Source organism: Orbicella franksi, chromosome 1, assembly GCF_964199315.1.
Source record: "Orbicella franksi chromosome 1, jaOrbFran1.1, whole genome shotgun sequence".
Taxonomy (NCBI): Eukaryota; Metazoa; Cnidaria; class Anthozoa; order Scleractinia; family Merulinidae; genus Orbicella; species Orbicella franksi.
Window position 1 is genome coordinate 37,549,648 of NC_138145.1, and position 22,433 is coordinate 37,572,080.

At 40.5% G+C, this 22,433-nt stretch overlaps 3 protein-coding genes across 3 annotated transcripts in view; 1 reads left to right on the forward strand and 2 right to left on the reverse strand.

Moving 5' to 3' along the window:
• Window positions 1-22,433, forward strand: part of LOC145461481 (uncharacterized) — a 479,224-nt gene that overhangs the window by 214,105 nt on the left and 242,686 nt on the right.
• Window positions 165-1,190, reverse strand: LOC145464230 (adenosine receptor A3-like). Its single transcript, XM_081448066.1, has one exon. The coding sequence runs from the start codon at window positions 1,188-1,190 to the stop codon at window positions 165-167; it is 1,026 nt and encodes a 341-aa protein (XP_081304192.1).
• LOC145464241 (adenosine receptor A3-like) lies at window positions 20,346-21,362 on the reverse strand. Its single transcript, XM_081448078.1, has one exon. The coding sequence runs from the start codon at window positions 21,360-21,362 to the stop codon at window positions 20,346-20,348; it is 1,017 nt and encodes a 338-aa protein (XP_081304204.1).

Sequence of the window (22,433 nt, forward strand, 5' to 3'; positions counted from 1 at the left end):
AAAGTTCGAAAAAAACTTTATTGCGAGTTCTATTTCAATGAAATTACCGTAAGAGACAAAATATGCGTGTAAACAAATTTATGTAGAACGCTTCCCTGATCACGGAACATATGTTTCGCTTTACAATTCAAGAGCGTCTAATCTACAACATCAACTCAGAGTTTCTAAAGTTTGGTATCCAGAACTTCTTGATTAAACTTCAGCTGTACATGTAGGAGACTGTTGTCTGTTCGTAAAGTTCTGAGCTCTGTCTCCGGAGTCTTGTTACTTCTTCTATTAATATTTACCATGTTTGGCGCCGCTGGTTTTCTTAAACAGCACAAAACCAGGGCTTCTCTAAACTCAAGTATTCTTAATGCGTACACAACTGGATTTGCAAACGAATTGGAGTAATTTATAACGTTCACCAAGGCATAAAATTTCCACGGTATTTGGACATCATACACGAAAATTAAACAGTTGAAAATAACTAAAGGGATCCAGGACAGCAAAGCAAGAATAGACACAAATAGCAAGGTCTTTGTTAAGCGTTTGTTTCTCGAGTCTCTGTTTTCCTGTTGTGAAGCGATATTTCCGTGTCGAAACTTTCTCCAAATGCCGATGTTACTGCCACATATGATGAATGTTATAATCATGACGTATGGCATCCAATAATACATATAATGTTTGAATGAAAACAAGAGATGTGTTGCAGTGAAGAGGGCGGCGATAAGGAGAGTCAGTGCCCACACAGTAAAAATAATAATACGGTATGCTCGCTTTGGCAGTGTTCGGTGCTTAAACGGCCAGTAAATTGCGTAAAATCTCTCACCAGATATGAAAGATGCAGAAATTAAGGACAAATTCGAGAAAAAGATATCAATGATCGCGAAGAAAATGGACAAAGACATCGACCAACCACCGTTCCAAAGTTGAAAACGTCTCCCAAAACTGTAAATGTAGATAGGTAGCGACAGGATTCCTATCATCAGGTCAGCAAACGCCATATTGATGACTAGAAACAAACTTCTCTTCCGAAGGCTCCTGTCTGCTGCAAACAGAACAATGGTGAGCAAGTTTCCTACAACAATAAACACAAATGTCAAAATAAATGCGGCGCACAATGCAATGCTTTCTGCCTTGGAAGGATCAATTCTTGATGAACCAGTCGTGTTCACTGAGCTATTTGTAGCTGCTTCTGTTCTCATCATATTTCAGTTTCACTGAACGATTGAAACGTCGATTAAACTTTGCCGATAATAACGTATCGTTACTTGATGGGAAAAATAGGAGTTCTCCAAACCGCAATATATGAGAAAGACGTGCGAGTGACAGATCATGACCAAATTTGTAGTTTTTTGACCGTTTTAAGGCCAATCATCGTGGACTTATCTTTCACATGACATGTCTCAGTTGACTTAAAACTGACTTAAAAAAGAAAGTTTTGGAATGATTATATCGCCATAATTCGTGACTAAGATGCGTCATCGATGAAGAAGCTTATATCATGTTCCTCAAATTTGACGGGTTGATCAACACAGAAGCATCTGCTGTGTTTCTTTTTCTCTTGATTTTTAAGCAAAGGTTTCAAATGGTGGTTAGCATGTTTTGCTTCAATTTATTTCCTTAAAAGAGTGAATGAGTAAGCTTGTTGTTCATATACTCTATGGTGGCTTTGCGGAAAAGTTTGTAAAGAACTGACGGTTATCTCAAACGTGTGTAAATAGTTCCCTTTAATAAACCTGCACAATTAATTTCCCCAAGCATTAAGCAGGAAGTTGATTGTAAAAGATAGTTTGAGAAGGTTAATTTTGACAGAAAGCAAGGTGTAAGTGCTGTATCGTGACGAGGAAACAGCTCATGTGCAAAACCGTGGGCGTTTACCTAACAACGTTTGACGGCACCAAGTGGCATATTGTCAACTTTTTCCTTGATGTACGCCGATTATTAAGTGGCAGTCCCGCCATAGAGCGGTCCACTCGACTTCGGGACCAAAAATTATTTTCCTTCATCTTTTGTCATTGAAAAGGGTTTGACATATGTATATAAAAAAACAATTTGTTATTTTCCAATTCCTTATTATTGCTTTGCTACGAGCCAAAATTGAATTTGGGCCGAACTGAGGTTGCCCACCGTGATCAGAAAGGTAAAATTCACCGGTTTTGTGAAGCGTGCTACGTCGCCTAAAATGCAGCTCACGGAATTTCGTTTTCACACGAATTTTAAGGTACATTCATTACTTTGACTGACGAAATATGGAAACTTTTCGAAAAATTCTAAGCTTACCAGCGAGGCTGAAAGACACCCTACTACCCTAAAATTTAGCCAAATTTGACGGGGAAAATCTCAAAAGCTGGGCCTAAATGAAGCCTAAAAAGCACATCACAGTAAATTTCATATCTTAATAAACCGTCCTACAAGTTCAAACTGATGGGTATCTCCTTGGATTGCACGCGAGAACAGATTAAAATCTGCCACAGTCAGTGTTTACATAGCCATCGCTCGTGTCAAAGCTCATTTGTATAACCCTAGCACCCGGTGAAAATACACCTTCTTCCGTTTAGGTTCGTTTGTTGACCTTCTGAGTAGTGTCAAAGAGCTTCCTTTAATACTTGTGTACACTCTAGATCCAGTTTTGAGGTGAAGGTTGCGTTAAAGTTGATCAATTCTCAAGACTTGCGAGACTCCAAAAGTAAATAATGGCGCCGGTCTGCAGAAATTAACCGTAGCCGTCGTCCTGACCCTTCAATAAATTCTGCCGCAGAGGTAGCACTAAGAGAAGAAGAAAATCGTAAGTTTTCATTTACCGTTTAATGGCAACTGAATCCTGTACTACTGCTAAGACTACTGGGAGCTTGAGGGCTATGTGCCCGAATTTGAAAAACAACAACAACGAACACTTGCCGGTTGCATCGCTGGGAAATGAACCTGAACGAACACGACACGCTTGAATGGAACGATGTTTTGCGATGAATGATGGGCTTTACTTCTGTTTTATGCTTGATGCTTGTCTTTTAGTATCTTGCACAGCGCATAAAATAAACTTCGGGATCCGTTTATCGGGCCGTTTATACAACGAAAGCTGCACCGGCTTCGTCAAAATGTCACACAAGTTGCAACGTGACCAATTACCCAGGTATCTGTATGTGAGGCCCCAAAGGGTAGGGTTTTTCAGCCGTTTGGGTCATAAATAGGGTATCGATTTTGGCCATTTTGGTTGTAAATTGGGTATGGTTTTAGCACTCTAGTCTTGAATTGGGTATGTTTCTTAGCAGAAGCTACTTTTTCACCATTATCAATATAGGACCTTCAACAAAAGCCCTTCATAACGTATGTTTAGGGCAACTAATTTACTGAGTCAGCCCCAACGGTCATAAATAGGCTATCGAATTTTTAGTCAGGTCATAAATAGGGTAGCAAAAACGCAGATTTTGGTCATAAAGAGGGTGAGGGTTTTGGGAAGGGGGCCGCACACCCCCACTCAACTTTTCTGGAAGTACCCCCCTTGGGCCAATTACCAGAGGCCGAGGGCAAATCCCCTACCCCGCGCGCGCCGATCATTAGATTGGGCAAGATTTTCTTATTTCAATATTGATATTGAAAAAGCCACCCATTAATTTTTTGGACTAGTGCAATCTTTTCAGTATGACCGAACGACGACAATCATTGCACCTTTTCAATTTTTATCTACCTTTCCTCGGAAAATAGAAGGAGTTGCTAATACATGAGGGCGGAGGAAGCAGACATGGACCTAAAATTCACTTTTCCTTTCCCGTTATCAGCCGTTCGTTTTTCATAGAAAACACAATGGAAGTAAATCAAAAGATGGGACCAAGAAACCTTCCAAAAAAACGTCCATATCGAAGCGCATGCAGATGTTGGGAGGCCGATTTCTCAGTTTGTGTTTATAGGACTACTGCTCGTCCCATTTTTTCTGACGACACCAGAATTATTGGCCATAAAAATAGTTTGTCTTTGATTTCTCCGCCTCGCGAAACATATTGTTAAGTGATGGGATAAAATGATCTCACATGGCCTTGAGCATCGTGATATTGAATCCCATGGTCGGAGCTTATCGTTTAAAATCAAGGGCCCCTGCTCAGGGATGGAGGAGCGTATTTTGAATTGGGGGGGTGGGGGTAAGTGGGGGGGGGGTTTACAAGCGAGCGCAATAGGCGCTTACTTGTAGAGGGTCTGGAAATATTTGTAAAACTATTATTTCAAGTATTTTTGCTTGAAATTGGGGTGGATAAAGCCCCCTTCCAGCTCCCCCGGCTCCGACGTCCCTGCTGCTGTTGAAAGAAGTTAATAATTATACCCCATTTATGACCAAAACAGCTGAAAAACCAGACCCTTTGGGACCGCCCATACCTACATAGCCCATATAAGGGAGTTCTTCCCGGGCACCAACGCTTGAGTCCCATACCAGTAAGAGTACAGTCCCATCACTTAACGATATGTTTCGCGAGGCGGAGAAATCAAAGACAAACTACTTTTATGGCCAATTATTCTGGTGTCGTCAGAAAAAATGGGAAGGGCAGTAGTCCTATAAACACAAACTGAGAAACCGGCCTCCCAACATCTGCATGCGCTTCGATATGGACGTTTTTTTGGAAGGTTTCTTGGTCCCATCTTTTGATTTTCTTCCATTGTGTTTTCTATGAAAAACGGACGGCTGATAACGGGAAAGGAAAAGTGAATTTTAGGTCCATGTCTGCTTCCTCGGCCCTCATGTATCAGCAACTCCTTCTATTTTCCGAGGAAAGGTAGATAAAAATTGAAAAGGTGCCATGATTGTCGTCGTTCGGTCATACTGAAAAGATGACACTAGTCCCAAAAATTAATGGGTGGCTTTTTCATTATCAATATTGAAATGAGAAAATCTTGCCAAATCTAATGATCGGCGCGCGCGGGATAGGGGATTTGCTGACACAGTAAATTAGTTGCCCTAAACATACGTTATGAAGGGCTTTTGTTGAAGGTCCTATATTGATAATGGTGAAAAAGTAGCTTCTGCTAAGAAACATACCCAATTCAAGACTAGAGTGCTAAAACCATACCCAATTTACAACCAAAATGGCCAAAATCGATACCCTATTTATGACCCAAACGGCTGAAAAACCCTACCCTTTGGGGCCTCACATACAGATACCTGGGTAATTGGTCACGTTGCAACTTGTGTGACATTTTGACGAAGCCGGTGCAGCTTTCGTTGTATAAACGGCCCGATAAACGGATCCCGAAGTTTATTTTATGCGCTGTGCAAGATACTAAAAGACAAGCATCAAGCATAAAACAGAAGTAAAGCCCATCATTCATCGCAAAACATCGTTCTATTCAAGCGTGTCGTGTTCATTCAGGTTCATTTCCCAGCGATGCAACCGACAAGGGTTCGTTGTTGTTGTTTTTCAAATTCGGGCATATAGCCCTCAAGCTCCCAGTAGTCCTAGCAGTAGTACAGGATTCAGTTGCCATTAAACGGTAAATGAAAACCTACGATTTTCTTCTTCTCTTAGTGCTACCTCTGCGGCAGAATTTATTGAAGGGTCACGACGACGGCTACGGTTAATTTCTGCAGACCGGCGCCATTATTTACTTTTGGAGTCTCGCAAGTCTTGAGAATTGATCAACTTTAACGCAACCTTCACCTCAAAACTGGATCTAGAGTGTACACAAGTATTAAAGGAAGCTCTTTGACACTACTCAGAAGGTCAACAAACGAACCTAAACGGAAGAAGGTGTATTTTCACCGGGTGCTAGGGTTATACAAATGAGCTTTGACACGAGCGATGGCTATGTAAACACACTGACTGTGGCAGATTTTAATCTGTTCTCGCGTGCAATCCAAGGAGATACCCATCAGTTTGAACTTATAGAACGGTTTATTAACATATGAAATTTACTGTGATGTGCTGTTTAGGCTTCATTTAGACCCAGCTTTTGAGATTTTCCCCGTCAAATTTGGCTAAATTTTAGTAGGTGATCAAGGGCCTCGGAGTAGGGTGTCTTTCAGCCTCGCTGGTAAGCTTAGAATTTTTCGAAAAGTTTCCATATTTCGTCAGTCAAAGTAATGAATGTACCTTAAAATTCGTGTGAAAACGAAATTCCGTGAGCTGCATTTTAGGCGACGTAGCACGCTTCACAAAACCGGTGAATTTTACCTTTCTGATCACGGTGGGCAACCTCAGTTCGGCCCAAATTCAATTTTGGCTAGTAGCAAAGCAAAAATAAGGAATTGGAAAATAATAAATTGCTTTTTTATATATATGTGTCAAACCCTTTTCACTGACAAAAAATTAGGGAAAATAATTTTTGGTCCCGAAGTCGAGTGGACCGCTTTTAGCGGGACTGCCACTTAAAGCTTAACCAATCAAAAGTTTACAGCTCTTATGAACTGTTCTTGTTAGACTGAATTTGAATTTCTTCAAATGGTTGGGAACTATTTGCTTAAAAAACCCACTGAAATAAGTTTTTGCAAAAAAATGCAATGGAAGTCATCAATCAAAATAGCCCTCATTTCTGAGGACTGAATTATCCTGACTTTCGTGTTCTTTTGCAAGAATTGAAAATTCCTAATGAGCTTGGTACGCAACGGAATATTAAAGGAATGAGTGCTCGGCTAGGGTGAAAAACGATAGTATATTTGTTAAATTTAAATGGAAACGTCACAGAACTGTATTTTGAGACAGTTACTTAAGAGGCTGTCCGCCTAAGAATCGACCACTTAATTCGGATCAAAATTTCGATTTCCTTCAAAATTTCTTCACGAAACAAGGTTTATATAAGGTAAAAGAAACTACATTTCTTTGGTTTTTATTCTTGGTAATAGTCGAGATTTTGAGGAGAATGTGATCGATACCTGAAACCCTCAAATTGGGCCTTTCACGAAGCCGAAATTAGCCTTTCGGATGCTTGCTGCTGAGCGTATATTTAGCGCACGAAAATAAGAAATACATCACCATTAGATACATCATTGTACTTAACACAAATGGTAAAATCAAACTGAGTATGGAAAATTATTAAAATTGTAATCGCTTAAACAAGACAGTGTCAACGCCATTTTCAAAAAGCGGGCCAGGTGGCGTAGCGAAAAGCGAAATTTCTCATAATTCTGACTTATTCGGAGAACCTCTTGTATTTTTCTGAAAACTGTTAAGACAGATCTCTGAAACCATGGAATAAAATTTATTGGCATTCTTCCGGTTGAAGAGGCACGATCTTAATAAAATGACACAAATTCGCCATTTGGCGATCCACAGCATTGTGAAGCCACCTGAGCAAAGGATTGATCTTAGCTTATATTTTCTGATTGTTGTAGCTCAAATATCAGTTTAAATTGATAGATGTCGCATTAGTAATGAGCTGATAACACAATAATAGCATTCGATATAAAACTTACCCTATAAAAGTCTTAAAATTATCCATTGAACGTGAAATCGATGTGTTTGAATAGCCGCAGGAACTCACGACTCGTACTGACTTTGCCGCCTGAAAACCCGCCGTAAAAGGAAACCAAAATCCAGAGACTTTCCTTGATTATACAGTAATCAATTCTTTGATATTTTGCCCAAGTGCAAACTTCTGTTGCTGAAGAGAAGTCAATCATTTCATCGAGCTTGGACTCATCAATCACGGTAAAATCGGTGAAATATTATTTTGTTTTGACTTGTAACACCGCTGACCGATATTGCAGTCATTACATCAGCAGTGAAAGGCGGATGGGGGTAAAGAGGGTCACACATATATTTTTATTTTTCCTATTGTTAGTTTTTCATCAGGCTAGTTTCGGTCCAGAGACAATAAACTTTTAGCAGTCTCTGCCGCCTGATAGACATCGTGTGCATTTCTTAAGCTGCTTATATAGAGACTAACACAACGAAGTAATCAACAGTGGCTTCTCACATAAGCTCCGCGTACTGAAATGCACATCTGCATGTTTACTATAATAAGCTACCACCAGAAGCGTAGGCATCTGGTACAGCCTATAATTACATCGTCAATATGACTGAATTACAAGGTATCAAGACGTTATTCAGGCCCTTCAAAAAACGGACATTTCTGCACAAAAGCAGCCAAGTGTTCCACCAAATCGTTTTTTCTATCCTTTGATTTAAATGAAATATCAAAGTTTTTCAGGATGGCTTTCAACATGACAACATTAACCTTTGACAGTTTGCTGCCCTTGCAGTACTCACAAAGGTCGTAAACATCGTAGCAAATTAGATGGCGAAGACCAATCTTTTCAATAATGTTGTTTATAAGTAGTTGCCTACTGTTTTCTTCTTGCTCTCCAAGTACGTCCTCAAGTTCCGCCCCGTCATCCACATCATCCGTTTGTTGTCCTTTCCTCTTTGCAGAAACCAGCCGGGAGAAGTAGCTTTTAATCCGATATTTTGTAAGCCACTCCTCTCTGGGAAAGCGACGATTATTCTCTTCATCTCGCGCGTTTTTCATGTCTGCTGAAACTTGATTGAGATCTGCCTTCAAGCCTGTTTTTTCACCAAGTTCAAACTTTGCATTCAAATATGCCTTAACCTTTGGACTAAAATGCGTTGAAACACGAGGCTTTGAAAGAGCCCATCCTTGGCTCAGATCTGAAGGCGGCGTATTTCCCGTTTCTTCTGAGCTGCGAATGCCACTACCGCTTGTGCTGCTTGCACTGGATCAACTGTGGAAAAACGCTTGGCCCATTCTCTCCTCATGCGGTCGTAAAAGCTTTCGGACGTGGGCGTATTTCCGGGATTTCCGATTTCAGCATGCATTTCAAGCTCACAGAAGCTCTTGAAAGCCTTTTGGCAACTAGGTTCTGGACATTCAAACAGGTGGCTTCTTCAGTTGGTTCTTCTGTGTCATTAATCTCTGGGGTGCAGACATGCAGGTGGCGTGCATTTCTCATGGTAAAAAAGTCTCCATTCTCTTGAACAATAAGCCCGTTTGCCTCTTGCTGCTCTACAACTACGTCATCAAGAGGAATTAGTTTTCCCGGTCCTATGTCATATGCCCTCCAAACGCGAAGGCCTTTGTCATCGTACGTGAAATATGGAGCTTGCTAAAGCCATCAATTTTGTTTACCTTGAGATTGTTCTTTTTCTCGTCAATGACACACACGGATGCGCTTACCCCTCGGGCTGGCCTCTCAAGAGGAGCAGTGCGCATGTGTGCCGCGCAGTTGATGTCATGCCCTTCGTCACAATAGCAACGAATTGAACTCTTCATGGGGCACAAAATTCTGTCACACAAATCCTTACCATAGGCAGGCTCGGAGTAGTCATAACGTTTCACCTGAACGCCTAACCTCAGCCCGACGTCTTTCAAAGATGCAATGAGGGCATTGTTATGATAGCATCCCGCCTCATCCGATCGAAGAAACATGCTGTTAAATATGATGCCAAGATATTCTTTAGAAGATTCTCAAAAATAGAGCAGACAGCGAAACAGTCCTGCTGGTAGTAATCAGACAGGTGGGCGTATGTTTGGACTTCCACGTCACTGGATGCGTCTTGTTTAAAAATGACGGTCGAGACGTGCCAGCTGATACCTCTTTTAACGAACCAGTCCTACTGCTTCTCCCTGCACTTCATTTGCAAGAGATTCATCGCCCAGTCCATTACCACCAAGGCAGAGCTATCGTTAAGATTTCTCATGACGTCTTGCTTTGCCTTGTCTTGATTCACCGATCGCAAAATATGGGCTTTCCACTGAAAAATATCAGTTCTGGCCTGTTCAAAGTCATACAAGAGATCCTCTTGATATTCTTTGCTGTACATAGAGGCAGATGATTCAAGAATCTGTTGCTTTATATCGTTCATGACATCTTTAAGGTCCTCACACATGTAACATCTCAAATGATGCCCATGATCACATTCCTCTTGAAAATCCTTCTCAACTGGGTCACTTAAAGCAAATTTTCGGCAGTGATCTTTGCAAGGTGAGCTGTCCTCGGTGCAGTGGACTCGGTAATCAGTCTTTAGATATCGTTTTACCTCTTGCAACCTTCGTTGTGCACGTATGCACCACTCCCTGTCACTCCCTTTTTCTTTGAGATCGTCTACAATTCTCTCCATTGTTTGAAAACCCGTAGCACCATCGGCAGCGATATTATCTAATCCCTGAGGTGACCTAGAATGACAAAAAAGCTATAGATTTTAAATGAGTGACGAACCTATACAAGGGATGATTGATTTGCAGGGGCCAAACTCGGGGTAGTTACCTTCAGATATCGTATCCACGTTTAGTCGTGTAACAGTCTATTGGGTATACCTCTAAATAATATACACTTGTAAAGTATTCCGATACCTACCGATTCGTCAAGAGTAATGCAGCTGCTGTTAAAAATGTCGATGTGACCAGACTCAAAATACTAAAAGTGTGTATCAGGGGCTGGTGGCCTGTGTATGTCGGTATCCCCCCCTCCCCCAATCCCACGAGCTTTTTTGTCCTTCAATCCTAAGTGAGTTGGGACAACCCGGGCAGCAGAAAAAGTGTCCGCAACTGGACCTGGCCGCTTACGGCAATGATCCCCGTAAGCGCCCACTAGCAGAATAAGAGATAGGTGGCGGCTACTTATCGGAGCTTAGATCACTCACACTAAACATTGTTAACGCGGAAACAAGAACCACGACCTCATTCACAACAGACAAATATGAGACTGTATTGACATGTACTGTAAAATCTTTGAAGTTCACTCATTAAAAATGAGTTTGTGGCTAATAGGGCGTTTTCTTTAGGTGCATTTGTCCGGCGCTCAGAAACCAACAAAAAAAATCTAAATCATACCCCGCGTCTACTTACGGGAATGGCCCCTTGTGGGAATGTGTAAATACGGAGTTTGTATTGGTGTTCAAACGGGGTTTTGGGAAAGTGTCTGCAAGTAGCGCTGTCCACTTACGGTGTCCGTTAAGAGAGCTCTGACTGTAGACCATGTTTTCTGAATTACACTGTTTGAAGCTGAAGAAACATATCGCAATGACACTTTTGAAACAGTAAATACATTAACATGCAAATAACTATCTCACTTGCGTTGGGATGCCTCAATAAGTATCTAAAATTTTAAACAAAGTTGAGCGACTCGAAGGGTTAAAGCCTTCTCCTTCGCAGAAGCTCTGGTATTGCTTGACCATGGTAGATCGCGTGACTGTCCGGACTACATTTGGTATGGGGATTTTCTCTCCGCTGTCTAGTTTCAGTATTCGGCTACCATAGGCCGCGTCTTGGTAAAAATATGGTCTATTGGCAAACGCAAGAAAATGGTCATCTTTTTCCATATCAAGGCGCGTACGATGCCTTAGCTCCTTTTCTGGTATGGTTCCAGGACCATGCAGTTTCGCATGTTTTCTTGCTCGCTTCACTTGATAACGGGTGAGCTTTTCGTACGATTCGTGAAGCGTCATTAGTACAGGAATTGGATACCTGAATGCGTAAATACTGAGGATCTGTGTCCTGAGCCCCGAGGTCTTGGCATTTCTGTAGGCTGTCATCAGCGCTTCTAGATCCAAATTAAAGATGGCTCCATCCCACGCTGAGAGGTGAGGGCTTCGTATAGCTGAGCTCCGCTTTCTGCTGCAACCATGTCGCACACCAAGAGACAATCCTCACTGGCTTTTTCAACACATTGTGACTTGGCCTCCGAGCTGGCACTTTCCCATGGAACGTCTAACTGAAATGCAAGCGGAGTGTGCTCTGCATTTGATTTCTCAGCCACAAGATGCATTGTAGTGTTATATGTTGACAAAAGGCTATCTTCATTAACAACACATCCTTGATATTTGGAAACTAAAATAAGGAATGATTAGACTTTTGATTAAAAAGAAAGGAATTGTTGAACGTACCGTCCAACTACTTCATGTGTTCTCCCCCTTTTCAGCAATGATTTAACATTTTTGATGGAGATATAAGAGCTATGTTATCGCTATTTTAAATGAAAGGACGATGGCACCAATGATGGCATTGATTTGTCTGAACAAGGCGAGTAAAAAGTTGATTGTTCTCGCTTATTACAGTAGGAGCGCAAATTGGAAGAGGGAGAGGGTGAAACAAGAGCGTTTATCATAATTAAACATGAAGTCGTTAAGCGGGGCGCTCATTAGAAAGAGAAAGAGAGAGAGAGAGATAGAGGGCTGGGGGGGAGGAGGAGTGGAGTTAGAGAGCCAGAAAGCAAACCATTACGGACATTACGGTAAAGGTGTGTTATCTGATAAAAGAGTACAGTACATTTAAGTATTACACAGTCACCTGCCGGGCTACAATCGACGTAAGTTTCGTCCAGTGTCTTCGTAGGCGTTGGTACTTTCTTGTACGACGTCGAAGATAAAACATTGCTGATAGTCAGCTTGGCTTGTTGCTTGGCAATCCTGGTAAACAGTTACATTTCTTCATAAATGACAGGGTAAAGACAAATATTTCAACTTTAATAAGTGAAAAAAAAAAACGGGTAAATTACGTTGATTTCGTGTTTATAAAATAACTGAGCTACTACACGCGCTCTCATTTGTCGATAGGTGTGTTTAGATGAGAATATGTAAAGACTGTTGTGACGTTTTAAGATTCGTGCGTAGTTTTTAGAATTACTTTATAAAAGCATAGGACACTTTTCTATTTTTACAAAGCTTCATCTAAACACTCGGGGGGTTCGCAGAATTCTCGAAAGTTATGCAAACCCGAGACTACGTCTCGGGTTTGCATAACTGACTCGAATTCTCCAAACCCTCCTCGTGTTTAGACGAGGCTATGTATACACGAAAAAAATTGCTCAATTGCTTAAATATAAGATTTTTTACTATGCTTATATAGTACCTGTTGCAACTTTCACCGATCGGAGGCTCATCTTCAGAAAAGCTTTGGAGCCACTTCGCCCTTCTAGTTTTTCCTTGTGACTTTTTGGGCATGTTGTACAGATTGCTAACCAAACACAAAAAAATGAGATTAATAACAATGAACGTACACTAGGACTATATTTTGCCATTCAAATTTCTACAGTGGTACGCTTTCAAGTCTTAATAATTGTTTATTTAAAAAGTAGTATATTTTGAACTTACGGGACCCTACTTGTGCCTTTTCGCCAAACAAAGTGTAAATCTCCTTCCAGGTCTTCACGTTGATTACAATTCCTTCTTCAATTTTTTTAAACTTCCCGGCGTGTTCTGGGTATTGCCAGGTTCTGGGGGACTGCCAATACCTGCCAAGGTTGTTTCTGTGTTTTGGACACACAGTCATCTCTTTAACCTTGCTCGCACTGAGGTCAAATAGGCCAGCCCGAGCGAGAATTAGGTCGATCTCAGTGACATTCTCGCGTGACAAGTGACATCTGCGAAGGTGATTACTAATTTCCCCCACACATTCGCGGAGAAAAATTATATTTTCTTCGGCTCTATTTGGCCTGCAATGCTCGTTTAAGATCACAGAAAAAGAGCAAGTTTTCTCTACTGACATAATCTTGCTAGCATAACTGCTTCGCAAGCACCTTGTTTATCGATTATCCATTGATTTGCTCAGTTACGAAGTTTGTTGATACGGTCAGCGGCAGTTCTTGAAGCGAACAAACATGGCGACTGGTATTTCAAACGTAATTACTCGATTTTCTTTTTACTTTTGACGCTACTGGTGCATTTGTTAACCGGAAAAACTGTTGATTCGATTAACTACACTCATTTCACGGAACTAATTTGAAACATTGAATATTTTGAGATGACAGTCACACAAGATTGAGGAATCGAACCCTGCTTCCTGTGCTGGTCGTAACAATGGACTGATAGCCGAAAAAGTGGAAATCATGTCATGATGCCATGAACGTAAAGCGGTGGAAATTTAAAGGTGACATTTTGAATTTTCTTCCTTAGCTGTGATACCAGGTCATCTTCGTTTCTGAATAAGACAAAAAATTCGAAATTTATGTACTTAGCGTAGTGGTCGTGCTATTTGCCTAGATGACCAGTTGCTGAATTTAAGACAATTTACTCCGTAGCTATCCTTTCACATACTCCAGTGCCAATAAATTTTATTCCATGGTTTCAAGGGTCTATCTTATTACTTTTCAGAAAAATACAATAGGTTCTCCGAATAAGTCAGAATTATGAGAAATTTCGCTTTTCGCTACGCCACCTGGCCCGCTTCTTGAAAATGGCGTTGACATCGCCTTGTTTAAGCGATTACAATGTTAGTAATTTTCCATACTCAGGTTTGATTTTACCATTTGTGTTAAGTACAATGATGTATCTAATGGTGGTGTAATTCTTATCTTCGAGCGCTAAATATACGCTCGGCAGCAAGCATCCGAAAGAAGGCTAATTTCGGCTTCGTGAAAGGCCCAATTTGAGGGTTTCAGGTATCGATCACATTCTCCTCAAAATCTCGACTATTATCAAGAATAAAAACCAAAGAAATGTATTTTCTTTTACCCTATATAAACCTTGTTTCGTGGAGAAATTTTGAAGGAGATCGAAATTTTGATCCGAATTAAGTGGTCGATTCTTAGGCGGACAGCCTCTTAAATTCTGGGGATATTGTGAATTTTCATCTGCATTTCCGCGGATTTGTAAGTCTCATTTTATTTTAGTTTATTAACAAATTATTCTTTGAGTTAAAAAGGAAGGCAGAATAGCCTAATAAACAGCCGGGTAGGTCATTGATAATTTAATAGATGTAGTTGCTTGGTTTTTGTGGATACTTACTTTTTATAGTTCATGGAGTTCTTCAGCAGTCCATTAACATTAGGGGTCTTCGACATTTTTCTTTTTCAAATATACATGTGTAAAGTGATTTACATCTCTAGAGAGATTTATAAGTGAAATCAGGAGATATATCCATGAGACCTACTGTAGCTTTTTAATTTTACTTTGTTCGAAAATTGCTATCTGCGACAAGCTAATTATTAATATTTAGTCTCTGGCGGCGCACGAAATTAAAGATATCAATTTGAAAGGGAGATGTTTGCCTTTCGAAATTTACAAAAGAATAAGGAACAGAATCATATTTACTCAATGTCTCGTTTGATATTGAATTTCCAAGAGGTATTTATCTTCTTGGACAACCATACCTTACAGCTTAAGAGGCTGTCCGTATAAGAACCGACCACTCGATTTTCGGCCGAAAACAGAATTGCTTCGAATTTCCTGTGTGAGACAGTTAGTCCATATGATAAACAAAAATAGCAATAATTTGGCTTTAAGTGCTATTTTTCAATATTTCTGGCGACGATTTCCGAGTACGGTCCAAAACCGTAAAAACCGTTCTGTTTCGAGTCAAATTTAGGCGTTGCGCGGAAGGAGCTGAAAAATTACGCTTTTACTCAAATACAATAAAACTTAGATATGATTTTATTTCATGTTTTTTCTTTCGATTAACGGTAAAATATTGAAAATCGGGCTGAAGAAAAATTAATTATGATTTTTTGAAAATGCCCCACAGAAGGCCTTCGCAAAATTTTAGCGGGCACGTTGCTGGTTGAAGGAGTGTTTCTCAAAAGTATAACGTGATCTGGAGCCCTGACCAATATCCATGTCTAGTACTAGGGCTAGTGTACCGAGAACTGGAAAAAAACTTTGGGCACTAACCTTTTGGAACTACAGGAGTTTGATCAACATAGCTAATTTCAGACGCGAAAGCTTGCCTGACACAATTTCGCACCGATTATTGTTCCTAAGTTTCCCATATAAATTCTTAAGTGTCAATGTCGGAGAAAACCGGGCGCCGGCAGTACCAAAAGATCTAGGTCGGCCGTTTACATTCATCTTTTTACAGTATAAAAGCTATCCGAAAAGATTAACAACCATGACATTTGCCGAGGTAGGCGTTCGTTTTTCTTCGAGATATCACCACTTCACGATTTTGGCCTCTCAAGCGTCTAGAATGATCGAAATTTCGGGCAACTTTAGATGAGCCTAAAAGGTACTTTCTACAAATTCTAGAAACTCTTATTTTCATGAGATAATATTTGTTTCCTTATTAGTTGATTGAGAAATATTAGCGGTCTTTCGCATTAATTCTACGGTTTTCACGAGGTGCCAAATATCGCCGCCGAATCGCTAATGAGCGTGACCCAAATTTTAGCCATTTTCAGGGAGTCGTTTTTCAAAAGTGGAGCAGTTTATTTCCACAGAAAGACATTTTTGTGATGGTCTTTTGCACTGTTGTCAATATCCAGATTTAGTTAAAATTGGTATCTACAGGCAAATTGGAGTAATTGGTCTCGCAAAGTCCAAAAAAATCATTAGTCAGAAATATTTGCCATAAATTTTTAGCGAAGAATATTACCTTATACCGACTTTCTGCGGTTGTTATCCATGATTTACAAAAATATTTGCCAAATATAGTTAGCTGGACCGCAGAATAGAATATTTAAGCTCTGACATCGCTATCAACCTATGTAAACATTTCAAACTTGCCAAATCCTTACCATTATTTAGGCTAAATTTTCCCGCGAAAATTATATTTTTTATATTTTAGTAAATAATGGATAACAATCGCAGAAAGTCGGTGTAAGGTAATGTTCTTCGCTAAAAATTTGGCGGAAAATATTTCTGACTAATAATTTTTTTTGGACTTTGCGAGGCCAATTACTCCGATTTGCCTGCAGATACCAATTTTAACTAACCTGGATATTGATTTCATCGGACAAAGGATTCTATTGCACACAACCTTTCCGTACTGTGGCTCGGAAGTCATACTGCGTGACACCAAGATCAACTCGTTTCCCAGCGTCTCTTACGGCCACCAAGACGAAGTTGTTGTGGTAACAGCCTGCTTCGTCACTCCTAAGACTCACTCGGGTACTGGGGGGTGATCCTTTTTTACAACCTCCAGTGTGTTTTCAATGATTGAGCAGACTGCATACCAGTCCTGCTGGCACGAATCAAAGATATGCGCATATGATTTCAGCTCAACCTTCCCAGTGCTAGCATTCTTAGTTATGACCGTTGATATGTGCCAGCTAAGGCCTCGTTTTCCATACCAATCGGACTGCTTCTCACGATATCTAATATGAAGAAATTTCATGGCCCCGTCCATTATAAGGATAGCTGACGTGTCGTCGGCTGATCATGATCTAAGTGCATCTTGTTTTTCCTCTGCCTGGTTTATCGAACGAATAACGCGGGCTTTCCAGAGCAAGATGTCTGACTTTGCGCGGTCAAAATCATATAGCAGATCCTCTCGTTGTTCTGAGCTGTAAGGTGTCCAGGATGACCCTTCGATCCCCAGTCTGACTTCCTGAAGTACATTCTTCATCCCTTGGCAGTCATCGCAACTGAATACGTGCTTATGAGAGCAGGCTTGCTAGAAATCGGCTTCGAAAGGATCACTGAGCGCAAAATGTCGACAGTGGTCAGCGCAACTAGAATCATGTGGCTGGCAATGTACGCGGAAGTCTTGAGATGGCGTTTTGCATCTCTGAACTTCCTACGAACATCAAGAAACCACTGTTTCTCCATTCCTCCTTTCTCAAGAATTTCAACCAGTGTCTCAAGAGTCTGAAATCCCGCCGCGCCATCAGCTGCGGTATTGTACAAGCCCTGGAGCGACTTACGCTGAGTTGCTTCTCGAACCTCCAGGATTTTGAACAAAGTTGACCTACTCAGTGGTTCGTGGCATTGTTCTTTGCAATACTCCAAGTATTGTTCAATCATTGTAGATCTGGTCACTGTCCTCACAACATTAGGCATCTCTATTCTGTCGCTACTTTCGAGGATTAGTATTTTACTACCATAAGAAACGTCTTGATAGAAGTACGGTCTATTTGTAAATTCCACAAAGCGATCGACCTTACTCATGTCAAGACGTGCGCGGTGGTTCGTTGTAACTTCAGGGGTTGTACCAGGGCCGCTTAGATTAGCATGAGAGCGTGCTTGCTTTATTTCTCACGTTTAGTTTTCTTTATGGTCGATGAACTTTTTGCAGCATGCTCATGGGATATCTATAGGCGTAAAGGCTTAGTATCTGTCTCTTTAAATTCTTAGTCTTAGCGTTCTTGTATGCAGTCATAAGTACCACTAGATCACCATGTGGTGAACCGTCAAACTTTTCTCTTTGTGTAGACTGAGCCATGCACTTGAAGAGCTCCTCGCCACCTCCAGGTTCTATTGCACTAGACACTAGCAAACAGTCTCCACTAGCCTTTTGTACAACATTCAACTGTTCTGCTTTGCTCAAGTTGTTCAAGGGGGTTTTCAGTTGGGAGATAAGAGGCTCACGTTTTGTTTCTTGTGCAGTGAGATTTGCAATCGTGTCCATAGCTGAGTTATACACACGAACGGTATCTGTAACCGAGGGTGTTGGAGGAGACGCGGCATCTGTTCCCGGAGTCCAGCATGGAGTCGAGGCGATATTCTGAGGAGTTGGAGGCTCACGGAATGGGGTCGAGGTGACGAGGAGGCCGATGGTTTCCATGGCAGCCTGTTTGGCAAGTCTATGAAAATGTAGAAGCAACTACATTTGTCAAGTCACGTCACGCTATTAACAAAGGTGACAGTTAAAGTGATTTTTCACTCTTTCTTTTTCAAGACGGATTGCACTCGCTACATAGCTTTGATGGGATGTCTTGTCTTCAGGTTCCTTGGGGTACAGCCAGTCTGTTTTTTGAGTAGCGTCTTCACTGTGTTGGTTCCTACGCGTTGTGCAGATTGCTAGTATAACAAAAATAAATGTTTATAAACTTCCTCATAAGGGTTTGTAAATTACCTAGAATCTGCGGCATGAAGATCACACGATTACATAGCACGCCCACCTGCCCCCATCCAAAACGAAAAAACTCGTAAACCCTGACGAACCAGCCGGAAGTTGTATTGCTGAGCAACTTTGTAAAAAAATACGCAAGTTTTGTTACTGTTGTTTAATATTCATATTCAGAACAAACCATGTTTCATTGCGGCACGGTGTCCGATAATCTCCCGACTAGGTGCCAAAACCACACTCGTGAAATGACTCATGGGAAAATGAAGTCTGTATTACCGTTAGGGCATTTCAACGTAAACAATATGCAGTGGTTACAAAATAAAATCTTCAAAGTTAAAACGATGAAAGATGAATCAACGAAGAAAAACTATCCTAGTAATATTTTGTATAAGTGAATCGTTGCTTTAATTATTTCAAATGTTGCCAACGTTTTCACAAAACTTAACCCTTCAATAGGCATTTGAAACCGCCGCACAGATAAACGAAGAGCTAAAAAGATTTTGGGCTTCGGACAAGAGGGCAATAATTTTTTTCCTGCTTCGAAGTTAGGCAATTCGATCAAAAATGTGCGACATTCCGCGCGCGGTCAAAATATGCAAATTAGGACCGTTGACGTCATAAGGTGTGTAAAACTTTCCAGCCATCACAACAGCTGAGAGAAACAAGCGAAAGAATGGAAAGTTTTATGTTGTCGGATGGCCTGTTTTCGTGAGCTCTAAAAACACCACTTACACGCAAGGCATTGTCATACATATGTTTCCGAAAGACGACGTCAAAAGGGCACAAGGTTTCTGATCTTTTCGAAGACATTGGCCCAAATTCTCTTCCTCATGTAATTTTGGCCAACCGTAAAATTATTCAGCGAAATAATAAACATCTCATGCCTTATTGCCTTAAACTGGTTGGAAATTTGTTAAATAGAAGTTTACATGTTACCTGGTCCTGAACCAAGTTAAATATTTCTTGTAGTTTAGTTGTGGTTAGAGTCGGTGCACAAACGGAGTTAAGGTTATTCCTCAGAATTGCATTGCGCATCCCTACTACGCACGATTTTTGCGTAATTAGCGTGCGCTCACGAGCGGGTGCACATACACAACATATACATAATGGTGGCTATTGCTAAACCAAACGATTTTTCAGTTTGAATGCAGGGATCACCTTTTTTCTAGACAGTGAATATAGACCAAGTTCTATTGCAGAGTTTTAAACTGTCACTGAAAATGAGAGCATAACTAGTGTTTGGAAAAGATAATATGTGCTCTCAAGAACGCTGCGTGCTTGGAACATATTGAAACGCCATCAAATTACTCCTTTCAATTGCTGGAGTACATTCATTGATGTTTTTCTCACTTCACTTTCTCCCTTTTTTTCTGCCCTCAAAAAGCGTTAAGTGGATGGTTCAAATGGAAACGTTTCTGAAAGGAGATAATTTCAGGAATTATGGGGTTTATTGAAGGTCTTCCTGCTCCTACACGAATACCGGGACCCTCCTTTTTTACTTCAAAATTTAAATGCTCTTGAAATAAGCAGCCAACAGGTAAAGTTTGAAAGAAAATTTATTGCGAGTTCTATTTCAATGGAATTACCTTAAGAGACAAAATATGCGTGTAAACAAATTTATGTAGAATGCTTCCCTGATCACAGAAAACATGTTTCGCTTTACAATTCAAGATCGTCTAATCTACAACATCAACTCAGAGTTTCTAAACTTTGGTATCCAGAACTTCTTGATTAAATTTCAGCTGTAGGAGACTGTTGTCTGTTCGTAAAGTTCTGAGTTCTGTCCCCGGAATCTTGCTACTTCTTCTATTAATATTTAGCATGTTTGGCGCCGCTGGTTTTCTTAAACAGCACAAAACCAGGGCTTTTTTAAACTCAGGTATTCTTAATGCGTACACAACTGGATTTGCAAACGAATTGGAGTAATTTATAACGTTCACCAGGTCATAAAATTTCCACGGTATTTGGACATCAAAGACATAGATTAAACAGTTGAAAATAACTAAAGGGATCCAGGACAGTAAAGCAAGAATAGACACAAATAGCAAGGTCTTTGTTAAGCGTTTGTTTCGCGAGTCTCTGTTTTGCTGTTGTGGAGCGATATTTCCACGTCGAAACTTTCTCCAAATGCCGATGTTACAGCCACATATGATGAATGTCATAATCAAGACGTATGGCATCCAAGAATACATAGAACGTTTAAATGAAAACAAGAAATTTGTTGCACTGACGAGGGCGGCGATAAGGAGAGTCACTGCCCACACAGCAAAAATAACAATACGGTATGTTCGCATCGACAGTGTTCGGTGCTTAAATGGCCTGTAAATGGCATAAAATCTCTCACCAGATATGAGAGCTGCAGAAATTAACGACAACGTCGAGAAAAAGATATCAACGATCGTGTAGAAAATTGACAAAGACTTCGGCAAACCACCTTTCCAAAGTTCAAACCTGCTCCCAACAATGTAAATGTAGAAAGGTAGCGACAGGACTCCTAACATCAGGTCAGCAAACGCCATATTGATGACTAGAAACAAACTTCTCTTACGAAAGCTCCTATTTACTGCAAACAGAACAATGGTGAGCAAGTTTCCTACAGCAATAAATACAAATATCAAAATAAATGCGGTGCACAATGCGATGCCTTCTGCCATGGAAGGAACAATCATTGATGAAGCAGTCGCGTTCTCTGAGCTATTGCTAGCTGCTTCTGTTCTCATCACATTTTGGTTTCACTGAACAATTGAAATGTCGATTAAACTTTGCCGATAATAACGTATCGTTACTTGATGGGAAAAATAAGAGTTCTGTAAACCGCAATATATGAGAAAGAGGAGCGAGTGACAGATCATGACCAAATTTGTAGTTTTTGGACCGCTTTAAGACCAATCATCGTGGACTAATCTTTCACATGACATGTCTCAGTTGACTTTACACTGACGCAACTTGTCAAGACTTTATAGACACCCATGTGCAACTTAATACGTCTACGAGCGTGTTATGACTGCAATGTTTACCGGCTTCAACACGGACCTGAGGTTGACACTTCGGCCTTTCTGCGAAAAGAAAACGACACAGGGACTTCAAGATAGGTCCTCAATACGTGCGTGTTGGGCTCGATAGTTATTCCAAATGTTACTGATCGCTTGTTAGAATTGTATTATTTCGCTCGCTAATAATGAACGTAGATTGTAACGCAGCCAGATAAACGTGACAGGAACAAAGAATCAGCAACGGCAGGGTGCTTTTCTGTACATGACTTCAAATTGCGCCCATGAAATAAAAGCCTTACTTATTTCCCCACTTCATCATTATAACTTTTTTGCGACAAACGTCATTATGAAAAGCTTAAAACGCTTAAGATCGCTTGTTTTGTTTTTTCGTTCCAAAAATAAAACAAAACAAAAGAGTGGCCGTGTTAGTTTGAAAGACGCGAAAGAAAAATATTTTTCAGAAAAGTTTTGCAATGACTGCCATAAATCGTGACTAAGTTGCGTCATCCATCGCGAAGCTTATGTCATATTCCTCAAATTTGACGAGTCAGTGATCAACACAGAAGCATCTGTTGTTTTTTTTTTTTTTTCCCTTGCTTTTAAGTAAAGGTTTCAAATGATGGTTGGGATATTTTGCTTCTTTTTATTTCCTTAAAACAGTGAATGAGTAAGCTTGTTATTCATATACTCCATAGTAGTTTTACCGAAAAGTTTGTAAAGAACTGACGGTTATCTCAAACGTGTGTAAATAGTTCCCTTCAATAAAACTGTATAATTAATTTCCCAAAACATTAAACA